This window comes from Jaculus jaculus, chromosome 5, assembly GCF_020740685.1.
Source record: "Jaculus jaculus isolate mJacJac1 chromosome 5, mJacJac1.mat.Y.cur, whole genome shotgun sequence".
NCBI lineage: Eukaryota > Metazoa > Chordata > Mammalia > Rodentia > Dipodidae > Jaculus > Jaculus jaculus.
This window is the reverse complement of record NC_059106.1, coordinates 46,499,124-46,513,459: the sequence shown is the minus strand read 5'-3', so window position 1 is coordinate 46,513,459 and position 14,336 is coordinate 46,499,124. Positions and strand designations below refer to the sequence as shown.

Sequence of the window (14,336 nt, the reverse complement as noted above, 5' to 3'; positions counted from 1 at the left end):
CCAGATGCATGCGCCCCCTTGTGCATCTGGCTAATGTGGGACCTGGGGAACTGAGCCTCAAACCGGGGTCCTTAGGCTTCACAGGCAAGCACTTAACCACTAAGCCATCTCTCCAGTCCACATATCTGCTTTTAAAAAATATATACTTTATTTACTTATTTGAGAGAGATGGGTGCGCCAGGGCCTTCAGCCACTTCAAATGAACTCCAGATGCATGCGCCCCCTTGTACATCTGGCTTACGCGGGTGCGGGAGAATCGAACAGGGATCTTTTGGCTTTGCAGGCAAACACCTTAACTGCTAAGCCATCCCTTCAGCCCTCACATCTGTTTTAATGAGTGTCCTTCACAGAGGCCCAGGGCCAAGTCCAAAAGGAACTCAAAAAACAGTAATGTATGGGCTGGAGGGATGGCTTCGTGGTTAAAGCATTTGCCTGCAAAGCCAAAGGACGGGCCTAGGTTCAATCCCCCAAGACCCACATTAGCCAGATGTACAACGGGGGGGGGGGGGGGCAAGCATCTGAAGTTTGTTTGCAGTGGCTGAATGCCACTAACAAAGCAACCTTCTTCTCATCTAAGGAAAACCCCAAGCTCTTTCTTCAGTGGCCCCACACGCCCATTCTCTCCTCTCTCTCTCTCTCTCTCTCTCTCTCTCTCTCTCTCTCTCTCGGTGTGTGTGTGTGTGTGTGTGTGTGTGTGTGTGTGTGTGTGTGTGTCACTGTCTCAAGCAAGTAAGTAAGTAAGTAAGTAAGTAAAAAAGAAACATAAAGATCTGGGTGTGGTGGTACATGCCTTTAGTCCCAGCACTCAGGATACAGGGGTAGGAAGACTGCTGTGAGTTCGAGGCCACCCTGAGACTACACAGTGAATTCCAGGTCAGTCTGGGCTAGAGCAAGACCCTACCTCAGAAAAAAAAGAAGAAGCATAAAGATAAGAAGAAACAGGCCAGGTGTGGTGTCATGTGCCTTTGACTTTGATCCCAGCACTTGGGAGGCCGAGGTAGGAGGAGCACTAGAGTGAGAACCCACCTCAGAGGAAAAAAAATAGAACTACACCTCAGGCCACAGAGCTGCTAGGACAGAGGGCAGGTTCCTCAGCCAGGCAGTCTGTCCCAGAACGGGAATTCCTGCTCTGTTACTTCTGAAGACCCTCTGGCAAACTGTGCTCCATCCCACCTTCCAGGGAGCCCCACCCACATACCTAGCACTCTTTTCCTCTAGCTCTCAGGCCCTGGGGTCCCCTGAGCCCCTCTGCTCACCAGCTGGCCTGGCTCCCCTCTATGGATTGTCCCAGGACCCCTGTGGTCCCTACTCACCTCATAATCCTCTCCAACCCGGTTCAGGGCGATGTTGACGGTGAAGGTGGAGGCGTCATGATGCGGCATCAGTGACGGCTGCTCATCAGGCTTGTAGCGGACAACGAAGGCCAGGTCAAACTGGGCCTGTGCCAGGGCAGGGGACAAATGAGCCTCAGTCAGGAGAGGCCACAGGGGCTGGGGAGCTTGCTCAGTGGATAAGACACTTGCCATGCAAGTGTGAAGACCCCCAAGCCCCATGTAAACAAAGCCAGACATTGGGTCCAGTGTTTTGTGATCCCAGCCATGCCTACAGGTGAGAAGGGAGGCAGAGACGGTAGAATCTACTGGAAGCTCAAGGACCAGCTGGCCTGGCAAAAGCAGCAGTAAACAATATGAGACTCTGCCTCAAAGGCTACAGCAGACACCTTAAAGTTGTCCTCTGCCTACAAGTGTACCATGGAACATGCATACCCAAGGTTCTCTCTCTCTCTCACACACACACACAATAAGAAATTAAAAAATTAAAAGTGAGAAGCCGGGCATGGTGGTGCACACCTTTAATCCCAGTACTTGGGAGGCAGAGTTGGAAGGTCGCCATGAGTGCAAGGGCACCCTGAGACTAAAGAGTGAATTCCAGGTCAGCCTGGGCTAGAGTGAAACCCTACCTCAAAAAACCAAAAATAAATAAAATGAAATAAAGAGAGAGCAACAGGCCATAAAGAGCCAGGAGAGGCAGAGTATGCAGGGAGGTCTCATCTAAATCCACTATGAAGTGTGCTCCTGGAGCTCAGGTCGGCTAAATGGCAGCCCTCCAGCGCCTAAAACAGCAGCTCAAGTGTTCAGAAGAGGGAAGGAGTGAGGAGGAATGGGGAGAGGGAAGGGAAGAAAACAGGGATGATCTTCTTGTCCCTTATTGACTATCTAGACTGTAGATTACTGAAGAGCAGGGCCCAGGCGTACCTGAGCAGGTAGCTGGAGAAAAGTAAGGAAGGAGCCAGGTGTAGTGGCTCGAGCTTGTAATCCCAGCACTCAGGAGGCAGGGACAAGAAGATTACTGTAAGGTTTGTAAATTTTTATCTATATATTTAGATGGGAGAGGCATGTGTGCCATGCACACATGTGGAGATCAGAAGACAATGCAGAGATAGATGTCTGTGCTCCACCTGGCTCCACCTCTCCTTGTCTTAGCATTGGCATCACAGGTGCACGCGCCACTCTGTACATGACTTTACGTGGATGCTGGAGAACGGAACCAGGGCCAGCCGACATTGCCAGCAAGTACCTTTAGCTGCTGAGTCACTGCCCCACCACGGTCATTGTAAGTTTGAGGACAGCCTGGGCTAGATAGGGAGTTTCAGACAAGCCAGGGTTACTTAGCAAGACCCTGTTTCAAGATAAATAAGTAAATTAATTAATTAATTAATTAATTAATTAAAAAATAAATAGAGAAGTAAAGATATAGAGGGCTGGGCCTGACGGTGTATATCTGTAATCACATCTACTTGGGTGATGGAGGCAGGAGGAACAACAGGTCACGGCCTGCCTGGGCAAAAGAATGACTTTACAGTCAGCCTGGACAACTTAGTCAGACTGACTCAAAATAAAAAGTAAAAGGACTAAGATATTGGCATGTTGTGACACACGCCTAGCATTTGGGAGACAGAGGCATGGAGTATAGCCTCATGTTCAAGACCAGCTTGATCTAGACAGCAAATTCTAGGCCAGGTAGGAATGAATGATGGCTGGAGAGATGCTCAGTGGATAAAGACACTTGGTTGCAAAGCCCAGGTTCAATTCCCCAGTACCTATGTAAAGCGGCACATCCATCAGGCAGGAGGCCCTGACATGGCCATACTCTCCCTTAAACAAACAAACAGGCTGGGCGTGGTGGCACACGCCTATAATCCCAGCACTCAGGAGGCAGAGGTAAGAGGACCACTGTGAGTTTGAGGCCACCCTGAGAAAACAGTGGATTCCAGGTCAGCCTGGGCTAGAGTGAGACCCTACCTCAAAAAGCTAAAAAAAAAAAAAAAAAAATTCCAAAACAAATAAGTGAACCAAAAGAAAAGAGGGGACTAGGCTAGCCCAGTGGTAGAGTGGTTGCCTACCATGTACTAAGGCCTCAGTTTAGCCCCCAGTACTGTGAAATTTAAAAAAAAAAAAAAATAAGCCAGGTATGGTGGTGCACACCTTTAATCCCAGCACTCAGGAGGCAGAGTAGGAGGATCGTCGTGAGTTTTAGGCCACCCTGAGACTCCATAGTGAATTCCAGGTTAGCCTGAGCTAGAGTGAGGCCTTACCACAGGGTAAAAAAAAAAAAAAATGAAAAAAAAACAGACAAAGGAAAAATTCATAAAGGGCATGGCCAGAACCTAGGAAGGGGCCCTAGGCACCTCCCAAAGCCCCTCCCCAAAGGCTGTGCCCTCACACACACCTTCACATGTGCACACACACACACTGTCTCTTCAGGGCCCCACCTCCTCATACCTCACCTCCCAACACCCCACCTAAGGGTGGGGGAGACCACATGTCCCCCTTGGGACTGTATGTCCAGCCTCACCCCAAGGCTGGGACTGCTCCCACTATATGCCCCACGCTATTGCCCCCAGGCAGGCAGACCTTGGTATAGTAGCCGGGGTAGAGCTTTTCCGTCATGGGGGCGATGTACTCCACCAGGAACTTGTGCCACTCCCGCTCGAAGCTAATCTGGTTCATGTGGATGTCGATGGTGGGGACATTTTCATAGCCTCCTTGAATGCGGGTGTCCTGGAAGGGACCACGGAGAAAGTGACAGGAAGAACTCACAGATGCCCCCACTCTGCCCCAGATTCCTATGCCATAAGGCACAGCCTCTGACTCAACCCCTCCCCTTGACCTGGCTGGAGACAGGAGGGGACTGTGTCACATTCTATGGCAAAAGTGGGGGGTGGGGTAGGGCCGGAGAGATGGCTTAGCAGTTTAAAAGGCACTTGCACCTAGAGTGGTGTTGCACGCCTTTAATCCCAGCACTTGGGAGGCAGAGGTAGAAGGGTCGCTGTGAGTTCAAGGCCACCCTGAGACTCCATAGTGAATTCCAGGTCAGCCTGAGCTAGAGTGAGACCCTACCTCGAAAAAACAAAAAAAAAAAAAAAAAAAAAAAAAGGCACTTGCTTGCAAAGTCTGCTGGCCTGGGTTTGATTCCCCAGTACCCACATAAACCACATACCCAAAGTGGTACATGTGTCTGGAGCAGCAAACAAACTCACTCTCTTCCTTGCACATAAATAAATAAATAACATTTTTTAAAGCAATGAGCTTGAAGGGAACTGCAGATATGATTAAAGTCCTATTCAGGGGCTGGAGAGATAGCTTAGCAATTAAGGCGCTTGCCTGAGAAGCCTAGGGACCCAGGTTTGATTCCTCAGTAGCCATGTAAACCAGATGCACAAGATGGCACACGCGTCTGGAGTTCGTTCTCAGTGGCTGGAGGCATGGCGAACCCATTCTTTTTTTTTTCTCTCTCTCTGTCTCACTCTCAAATAAATAATTAAAAAATAATAAATTTTTTAAAACATTCAGGGCTGGAGAGATGGCTTAGTGGTTAGGGCACTTCTCTCCAAAGCCTAAGAACACATCTTTGAATCTCCAAGTGCCATGTAGCTAGACACAAAGCAATACAAAAGGGCAACGATGCACACGTGCACATCTGGAGTTTCTTCACAGCAGCTGAAGGGCTCTGGCATGCTCCCCCCCCCCCCCCCGCCTCTTTCTCTCTCTGTGTCTCTCAAACCTAAAAACAAAATAAAAAGCATACAAAAAAAAGTCATAATCAGCTGACTAGGTTAATGGACAGGGTGAGCCTAGGTTAAGGGACAGAGGTGAGCCTAGATGCTAGAACTATCAGGTGAGGGTTTAAAAAAATTTTTTTTGTTTCTTTTTATTTATTTATTTGAGAGCAACAGACAGAGAAAGAAAGAGGGAGAGAGAGAATGGGGACATCAGGGCCTCCAGATACTGTAAATGAACTCCAGATGCATGCACCACCTTGTGCATCTGGCTTATGTGGGTACTGGGGAATCGAGCCTCAAACTGTAGTCCTTAAGCTTCACAGGCAAGCACTTAATAGCTAAGCCATCTCTCTGGCCCTAAGGCGAGTCTTTTGAAGAAGAATTTTGGAGAGAAATGCCATGTCTCCTGCTGCTCATGGTGAAGCCAGATGCTCCAAGTTCTCCTGCTACAGGGAAATAAATTCTGCCAACAACCACATGAGCTTGGCACAAGACTCAGGTGAGATCTAAGACGTCAGACACCCACTCCCTCTCTCCCCACCCCCCACCTCACCCTAGTCACAGCTTTGTGAGACCCTGAGTGGAGAACCTGGTTAAGCCAGGCCCAGGTCTTTGACCTGCAGAAATTAGGAAAACTTGCTTTTCAAGTTTTGATTTTGGGAATTGAATCCAAGGCCTGGCAGTGCTAGGTAAATCATCAGCTACTGAGCTATAACCCAGCTCTGCGTTGTTTCAGGCCACCAAGTCCATGGTCATTTGTAATGCAGCACAGAAAACTAGGACAGAGGGCCGCAGTTAGCTCAAGTTTCTGGGGCCTAAGGCTGGCCCTGCCACTGGAGCACAAAGAGCCCCAGAATGCATGAGCTACCCCAGTGACTGAAGGCTGGGGATCTGTCCAGCCACCAAACACATGGATTAGGCAGGTGACCAGCAGCTCAGTGGGTCCAGCTGCAGAGTCAAAAGTCAGCCAATCTGGGACTGGAGAGATGGCTTAGTGGTTAAGGTGCTTGCCTATAAAGCCAAAGGACCGAGGTTTGATTCCCCAGGACCCATGTTAGCCAGATGCACAAGGTAGCACATGCATCTGGAGTTCATTTGCAATAGCTAGAGGCCCATGCACCCATTCTCTCTCTCTCTCTCTCTTCCTCTCTCTCAAATAAATAAATATAAATAAAGTATTTTTTTTTTAAAGTCAGTCTGTTGGGCGTGGTGGTGCACACCTTTAATCCCAGCACTCAGAAGGAGGATCACCACAAGTTCAAGGCCATCCTGAGACTACGTAGTGAATTCCAGGTCAGCCTGGGCTACAGTGAGACCCTACCTCAAGGAAAAGGAAGGAAGGAAAAAGCCAATCTTCCCCCCCCCAAAGTAGGGTCTCACTCTAGCCCAGGCTGACCTGAAATTCACTCTGGAGTCTCAGAGTGGCCTAGAATGCACAACAGTTCTCCTACCTCTGCCTCCCAAGTGCTGGAATTAAAGACGTGCGCTGCCACACCCAGCTCAAAAGTCAGCCAATCTGAAGCACACAGATCTAAAGTCTTGTTGTTTTTTTTTTTTTAAATGTTTTGCTATTTATTTTAATGAATTAATTTATTTTGGCCCAGAAGGGTGGCCTGGGGGATGGCGCCCTACCTTGTTATCGCCTCGAGACCACTGGCCGTAGTGCTCCATCTCTTCCACCAATTCGTCACAGGCTGCCTCCGTGAAGATGGGGAACCAGTAGACATCCGGGCAAGGCTGGGAAGGGCAAGGACTCAGTCAGGTGGCAATATGGCGCCCTCCCTGCACTGTGCCCCGGCCCCTGTGTGTGGTCTACACCAGCCCACACCCCGAGACTCTGGGAACCCTTCGAGCATCACCAGGGAGCAAAGACGCAGTGGATGCTGGGCAGGTTGAGTGAGCCGCTGAGGAGGGGAAGCAGAAGTCACAGAAGGATTTTCTCAACCAAGGTCCCAGAGCTACAGCCACCAGGATCGCCAATAGAAAAGCGCACGCCCGGGGTGGATGTGAATAAAAGGACATGGCCGCCCACTCCTCTTTCCTGGCTCAAGGCCACATATGGGGCTGGTTCCCCCCCCTTTTTAAATTTATTCTTCTTATTTTTTTCCCTTGGTTTTTTGGGGTAGGGTCTCACTCTAATCCAGGCTGACCTGCTATTCACTATGTAGTCTCAGGGTGGCCTTGAACTCTCAGCAATCCTCCTACCCTTGCCTTCCAGGGGCTGGGATTAAAGGCATGCGCCACCATGCCTGGTCCCTTCTTCTTTTCGTTTTTGGGGTAGGGTCTCATTCTAGGTCAGGCTGGCCTCAAACTCACGATGACCTTCCTACCTCAGCCTCCTTCCTGTTTTTATTTTATTTTTTTATTAACAACTTCCATAATTATAGACAATAAACTATCATAATTCCCCCCACTTTCCCCTTCACAACTTCACTCTCCATCATATCCCCTCCCCCCTCAATCTCTTTTCTGTTTTTAGACTGCTCAGCGACACTACCTGCACACCTTTCTTTTTCTTTTTTTTTCTTTTTTGGCTTTACAGGCAGTGTCTCACTCTAGCCCAGGCTGACCTGGAATTCACTATGTAGCCTCAGGGTGGCCTCGAACTCACCTCCTACCTCTGCCTCCCAAGTGCTGGGATTAAAGGCATGCACCACCATGCATGGCTTCTTTTCTATTTTTTTTTTAATTTTTTTTGTTCATTTTTATTTTTTTATTTGAGAGTGACAGAGAGAGAGGCAGATAGACAGACGGAGAGAGAATGGTCACGCCAGGGCTTCCAGCCACTGCAAACAAACTCCAGATGCCTGTGCCCCCTTGTGCATCTGGCTAACATGGGTCCTGGGGAATCGAGCCTTGAACTGGGGTCCTTAGGCTTCACAGGCAAGCGCTTAACCGCTAAGCCATCTCTCCAGCCCCCTTTTCTATTTTTTTAAAGATAGATTCTCATGTACCCAGACTGGCTTGGAACTCTTTATATAGCTAAGGTTGGCTTTGAACTCCTGATACTCCTGCTTCGGCCTCTGGAAGTACAAGCATGCACCCCTCACCCCCTGTAGTTCCTTCCTTGCCAAGGCCCCTGCAGGCCTCAGCTGGAAAGTGCTGATAGGGTATGATGGTTTGAATATAAAAAGCAGGGCTGGAGAGATGGCTTAGCGGTTAAGTGCTTGCCTGTGAAGCCTAAGGACCCCGGTTCGAGGCTCGGTTCCCCAGGTCCCACATTAGCCAGATGCACAAGGGGGCGCACGCGTCTGGAGTTCGTTTGCAGAGGCTGGAAGCCCTGGCGCGCCCATTCTCTCTCTCTCCCTCTATCTGTCTTTCTCTCTATGTCTGTCGCCCTCAAATAAATAAATTTAAAAAAAAAAGCACTCCCCAGTCTCACAGGTTTGTGATGGAGCCTCATACTTAAGCCCCAGTTGGTGAAGCCTGTGGGAGATGGAGCCTTGGCTGGAGAAGGAGTATCACCAGGGGAGGGGGGACCTCGAAATTCATTAATCCAGTCCCGCTCGCCAGTGCGCACAAGCTCACTCATGGCTGCTTCCTCACAGCTGATGTGACAGGATGCGATGCACTGTTGCCTTGGCCATACTTTCCCCACCCTGAGGAAACTTCCCCTCAAAACTGTAAGCCAAAATAAACCCTCTCCTTCCATAAGCTGCTTCTGGTTAGATGTTTCCCCAGCAACAAGAAGGCAACTGTTATACAGGATGGCCAGGCAGCCACCCACTCCTCTTGCCCTGAGCACTGCCAGCACACACAGAAAGGTACTCCCCTCCCCCTCCCCGCCCCACGGCACCAGCTGTGGGGTGTGCATCGTACTAGAAGCTTTGCTCCTGAGGGTACCTGCGCCACTTACCGTCTCCACCAGCTTCCCCTCCAGGGCCTTGGTGTAATTCTCATGGATGTACTTCTCTTTCCAGTCCTGTGGGGAGAAGAACAGAGGATGAGGGCTCCAGGCCTGGCCTGAGTCATCTGGGGCTCACCACATGCACAAGGCCACACGAGGTGCTCCCACATGGACCTCCTGCCTCCAGACCCCACAAACCATGAATGGGTATGAGCATGCCCAGGGCGGGCTGTGCCTGCTGGGTATATGCACACTGCCTGGGTGTACAAGTGTGCCCACAGGAGCCCGTATTTGCACACGTACATACAAGTGTGTGTCTATGTACATGTCTGTGCAGGCATGTGCAAATGCCTATGTCATCTACAAGCCCCAGTGTCACAGATGTCATTTCTCTGACTGTCATGACACCTCGGGGGTTGGCCAGGCTGGGTAAGTACACCCATACTAGTAAGGAGCGGGATGAAGGATTGAGGCATGAGGTGCGTCCACCCCTAGGTGGCGCTGTGTCGAAGGTACCACGGGTCCCTGGAGATGGGAGAGAGGGTGGGAGATGGGAGAGAGGGTGAAGGGTCAGGGACAGGACCAGCAGATAGATGCATCTGGCCATAGGATCAGACAGGGAGGGTCCCATTCATCCTGTGCCTCACTCACCTCGGGGTTGCTGAACACCTCCCAGAGATCACCGTGGAGGTGGGTGGTCTTGTAGTTGTCCAGGGAGAGCAGGTGGCCAAATGTGTGCCGATTGGTCAGGAACATGAACACCTCCTGTGGATGGATGGATGAAGTTGCCCCCCTCACCTCACGTACCCTGAGATGGGTGGGACAACCCCTCTACTATCAGATTCAAGCTCCTAAATTAGGGACCCATGAGTGCGGTGCGTGTTCCCAGTACCCAGCCCAGAAAAGGGTTCCTGGATGACTAAATATAAGAGAGGGCTCTGGGGCTGAGAATACTGCTCAGTGGTTAAAGGTGCTTGTTGCAAAGCCTAGAGGTCTGGGGGTTCCTCTCTCCAGCACCCACATAAAAAGCTAGATGGCTGGGAATGGTGGTGCATGCTAGAGGCTGAGGTAGGAGGATCACTTTGAGTTTGAGGCCAGGCAGAGACTACAGAGTGAATTCCAGGATAGCTTGGGCTAGAGCAAGGCCCTCCATAGAAAAAACAAAAACAAAAACAAACAAACCAAAAAGCTAGATATAAAACTTGAAGGAAGCATCTGGCAGCAACAGATCCTAATTTTTTTTTTTTTAAGGGTTGTTTCTATTTTTACTTGGGTAGAACTCAGGGCCTCATAAAAGGGCTCTGCTAAAGGGTGGACTTAATCCTGACATGCTGGTCCCAGGGAAAACCTCCCAATGCTGTCACATTAAAACAAACAAACCAACCAAACAAGGGGCTGAGGAGAAGGTTCAGTGGATTAAGCACTACCAAGCAATTCTAAAGTGTGACCTGCTCACATACAAACACGTATGCACACATACATAAGAACTTTTTTTTTTTTTCCAAGGTAGGGTCTCACCCTAGTCTGGGCTGACCTGGAATTTACTATGTAGTCTCAGGGTGGCTTCAAACTCACTATGATCCACCTACCTCTGCCTCTGGAGTGCTAGAATTAAAGGTGAGCCACCCACCATGGCAAGCTGTAAAGGTTTTTTCTTTTTCTTCCTTTCTTTGTTTCTCTCTCTCTTTTCTATTTATTTATTTAATTATTATTATTATTTTTTTTTTTGGCATTGTGAAACAGGATCTTACTCTAGACCAGGCTGACCTGGAATTCACTATGTAGTTTCAAGGGTGGCCTTGAAGTCATAGTGATCTTCGTACCTCTGCCTCCCCAGAGCTGGGATGAAAGGCATGTGCCACCACAACCAACAATTTTTTTGTTGTTGTTGTTTGTTTTTTGAGGTAGGGTCTCACTTTAGCTCAGGCTCACCTGGAATTCACTATGTAGTCTCAGGGTGGCCTCGAACTCAGCGCTCCTCCTATCTCTGCCTCCTGAGTGCTGGGATTAAAAGTGTGCACCACCATGCCCGGCTAAATATTTTTTAAAGCAAAAAGCACAAACAAATCATGAAGTGAAGCCCCTTAGTTTGATCCCTACCATGAGGATAAAAATCACAAAGAGGGGCTGGAAAGATGACTCAGTGGGGAGAATACTCCCCACTCAAGCTTTGAGTACCCAAATTCAGACCTCACAGAAAAAACTGGAAGCCAGAAAACTGGGATAGAGTGAGACCCTATCTTTAAAAAAACAAAAACAAAAACAAAAACAAAAACAAAAACAAAAACAAAAAAACAACCCTGTAAGCCACGCTGGCGAGATGGCTTAGCACTTGCCTGCGAAGCCTAAGAACTCATGTTTGAATCCCCAGGTCCCATGTAGCCAGATACACAGTGACACAAGCATGCAATGTCCCATACGCACACAGGGGGGTACAAACATCTGGAGTTCATTCACAGCAGCTGAAAGCCCATTCTCTCTCTCTCTCAAAATAAATAATAAAAACAATAGCCAGGCATGGTGGCGCACGCCTTTAATCCCAGCACTCGGGAGGGAGAAGTAGGAGGAGCGCTGAGTTCGAGGCCATCCTGAGACTAGATAGTGAGTTACAGGTCAGCCTGGGCTAGTGTGAGACCCTACCTCGAAAAACCAAAAATAAAAAACAACAACAAAAAAAATAAAACCTGGAAGCCGTGGTGGGCTTCTGCAATCTCAGTACGCCGACACTGACAGCATGACAGAATTTCCTGCAAGCTCCTGGGGCAGCAGCAAAGAACAGCAAAGTGAGAATCCACCCTGTCTCACATGAGGTGGGCAGGTGAGGAATGACCCAAAAGTTGTCCTATGACCTCCACGTGTGCCTACACACACACACACACACACACACACACACACACACACACACACAAATAAACATAGAATGGGAGCCAGAGGTGCTGGTGCATGCCTATAATCTCAGCACTTAGCACCTAGGAGGCCAGTCAAGAGGATCATGAGTTCAAGGTCAGCTTGAGTTATATAGTGAGACCCTGTCTCAAAAAAAAAAAAAAAAACAACCAGGGCTGGAGAGATGGCTTAGCGGTTAAGCGCTTGCCTGTGAAGCCTAAGGACCCCGGTTCGAGGCTCGGTTCCCCAGGTCCCACGTTAGCCAGATGCACAAGGGGGCGCACGCGTCTGGACTTCGTTTGCAGTGGCTGGAAGCCGTGGCGCGCCCATTCTCTCCCTCTCCCTCTCCCTCTATCTGTCTTTCTCTCTGTGTCTGTCGCTCTCAGATAAATAAATAAAAAATGAACAAAAATAAATAAATAAATAAATAAAGTACCAGGCCTTCCCTTTAAAAAAAAAAAAAACAAAGCCGGGCGTGGTGGCACGCCCCTTTAATCCCAGCACTTTGGAAGCAGAGGTAGGAGGACTGTAGTGAATTCAAGGCCAGCCTGAGACTACATAGTGAATTCCAGGACAGCTTGGGCTAGAGCCAAGACCCTACCTTGAAAAAAAAAAAAAAAATCAGATGCTGGCAGAAGGCCCAGTAGTTAAAGGCCCTTGCTTGTCACGCCTGCCAGCCTGCGCTCACAATGTGACACATGAGTCAAGTTTGTTTGCAGGGGCAAGAGGCCCTGGTGTGCTCATACTCTCTCTTTCCCAAATAAATAAATAGTATGTTTAAAAACCTAAGGAAAAAAAAAAGCTAGGCATGCTTTTAATCCCCCACACTTGGGAGGTAGTGGTAGGAGGATAGCTGTGAGTTTAAGGCCACCCTGAGACTACATAGTGAATTCCAGGTCTACCTAGGTTAGAGTGAGACCTTACCTCAAAAATAATAATAATAATAATAAACCTTTAAAAATTCAAGCTGGAGAGATGGCTTAGTGGTTAAGGCACTGCCTGTGAAGCCTAAGGACCCATGTTTGACTCTCCAGATCCCACATATGCCGGACGCACAAGGTGATGCAAGTGCACAAGGTTGCACATGCATGCATCTGGAGCCAATTCTCTTTAAAAATTAAAAAATCAGTGCTGGAGAGATGGCTTAGCGGTTAAGCGCTTGCCTATGAAGTCTAAGGACCCCGGTTTGAGGCTCAATTCCCCAGGACCCACGTTAGCCAGATGCACAAGGGGGCGCATGCGTCTGGAGTTTGTTTGCAGTGGCTGGAAGCCCTGGCGCAACCATTCTCTGTCTGTCTATCTGCCTCTTTCTCTCTCTGTCACTATTAAATAAATAAACAAAAAATTAAAAAAAAAAAATCAAAACCAGCCGAGCATGGTGGCACATGCCTTTAATCCCAGCACTTGGGAGGCAGAGGTAGGAGGATTGCCATGAATTCAAGGCCACGCTGAGACTCCATAGTGAATTCCAGGTCAGCCTGACACGCATACGTATGAGTGTACACATTTATATATAAAGTAGGTGGTGTGCAATCTGGGTTTACTGAAACGGTCCCTGCAGACCTGAGGACTGGCCGCACGCCCCACGCACCTTCACCCTGCTGGCCTCTCGGAAGCTTATAGGTCTATGGTGACATGGTAGCCCGGCACACATATCAGAGATGGAGGAGGCCCACTGGCCAGGCACAAGGGACTCTGGTGACCATGTAGGACCACTGACCTGCTGCCGCACGTTGGCGCAGAAGGCCATGTCGGCGTCCAGTTTGCTGTGATGGAACAGGTCTGGGTGCTGAAGCTCGGCCCGCAGGGCACTGCCCTTGATCAGGTAGATGTTTGAGATGTAAGGCACATTCCAGACGCCCCTGGGGGAGAGGGAGGGGACGGAGAGGGTCACAGACTGGCAGGTGGGCTCACAAGCTGAAGTCTGCAGCCAGACAGGAAAGGAAGGTCACGGCTGGGGAGCGGGTTGATTTGAGGATGCCGGTCTGGCTCTCTCACTCTGGGCCACTGGGTGCAGGACGCGTGTCAGGAAATGCTTCTGTGTGTCTAACTCCAGTCTGCCTTGCTTGAGGGTCAATAGAAGTTTGCACAGGACTGCCGAGGAGGGAGATAGTGCAGTCCCAGGAGGAAGACACGGAGGTGGTGGATACTCACACACGCCGGCCCTGCACGATGTCCACGTAGTCCTCGGAGCGGGCATAGTAGCCATCTGCACTCAGTGCCCCCCAGAAGTTGGACCAGAGCCTCCCATGGCGGGTCATGAGTGGGGCGATGACATTCCTGAGGAGGGAGCACTTTAGTGGGAGCAGGAGGCAGACTGAGGACGGGGAAGGGCACTCACGTCCAGAGCTTTCTTTGCCTCCCGCCAGGATGGAGCAGACCCGTCCTACAAGGGTTTGGCTCATCACGAACTCTTCCCTCCCACCCTGGAGACCACCTCAAGAAGGCCCAACTCTCCATCAGCCTCTGGAGTCGCCGGGCTGGGGTCCCAAAGTGATGAGTGGTCAAAGAGGCAGAAGAGGGGGGAAGGGCTCCCACCCT

The 14,336-nt window shown here is 49.7% G+C and overlaps 1 protein-coding gene across 1 annotated transcript in view; it reads right to left on the bottom strand.

Annotated features, from left to right (window-relative positions):
• Plod1 (procollagen-lysine,2-oxoglutarate 5-dioxygenase 1) overlaps positions 1-14,336 on the bottom strand; it is a 42,473-nt gene that overhangs the window by 2,125 nt on the left and 26,012 nt on the right. The window contains exons 12-18 of the mRNA XM_004657635.3: positions 13,950-14,075; positions 13,516-13,657; positions 9,561-9,674; positions 8,919-8,984; positions 6,695-6,799; positions 3,915-4,061; positions 1,314-1,439 (exon numbers count right to left, since the gene is read on the bottom strand). Of these exons, the coding sequence (XP_004657692.2) occupies positions 1,314-1,439; positions 3,915-4,061; positions 6,695-6,799; positions 8,919-8,984; positions 9,561-9,674; positions 13,516-13,657; positions 13,950-14,075 (826 nt within the window). The remainder of the gene's footprint in view (positions 1-1,313; positions 1,440-3,914; positions 4,062-6,694; positions 6,800-8,918; positions 8,985-9,560; positions 9,675-13,515; positions 13,658-13,949; positions 14,076-14,336) is intronic.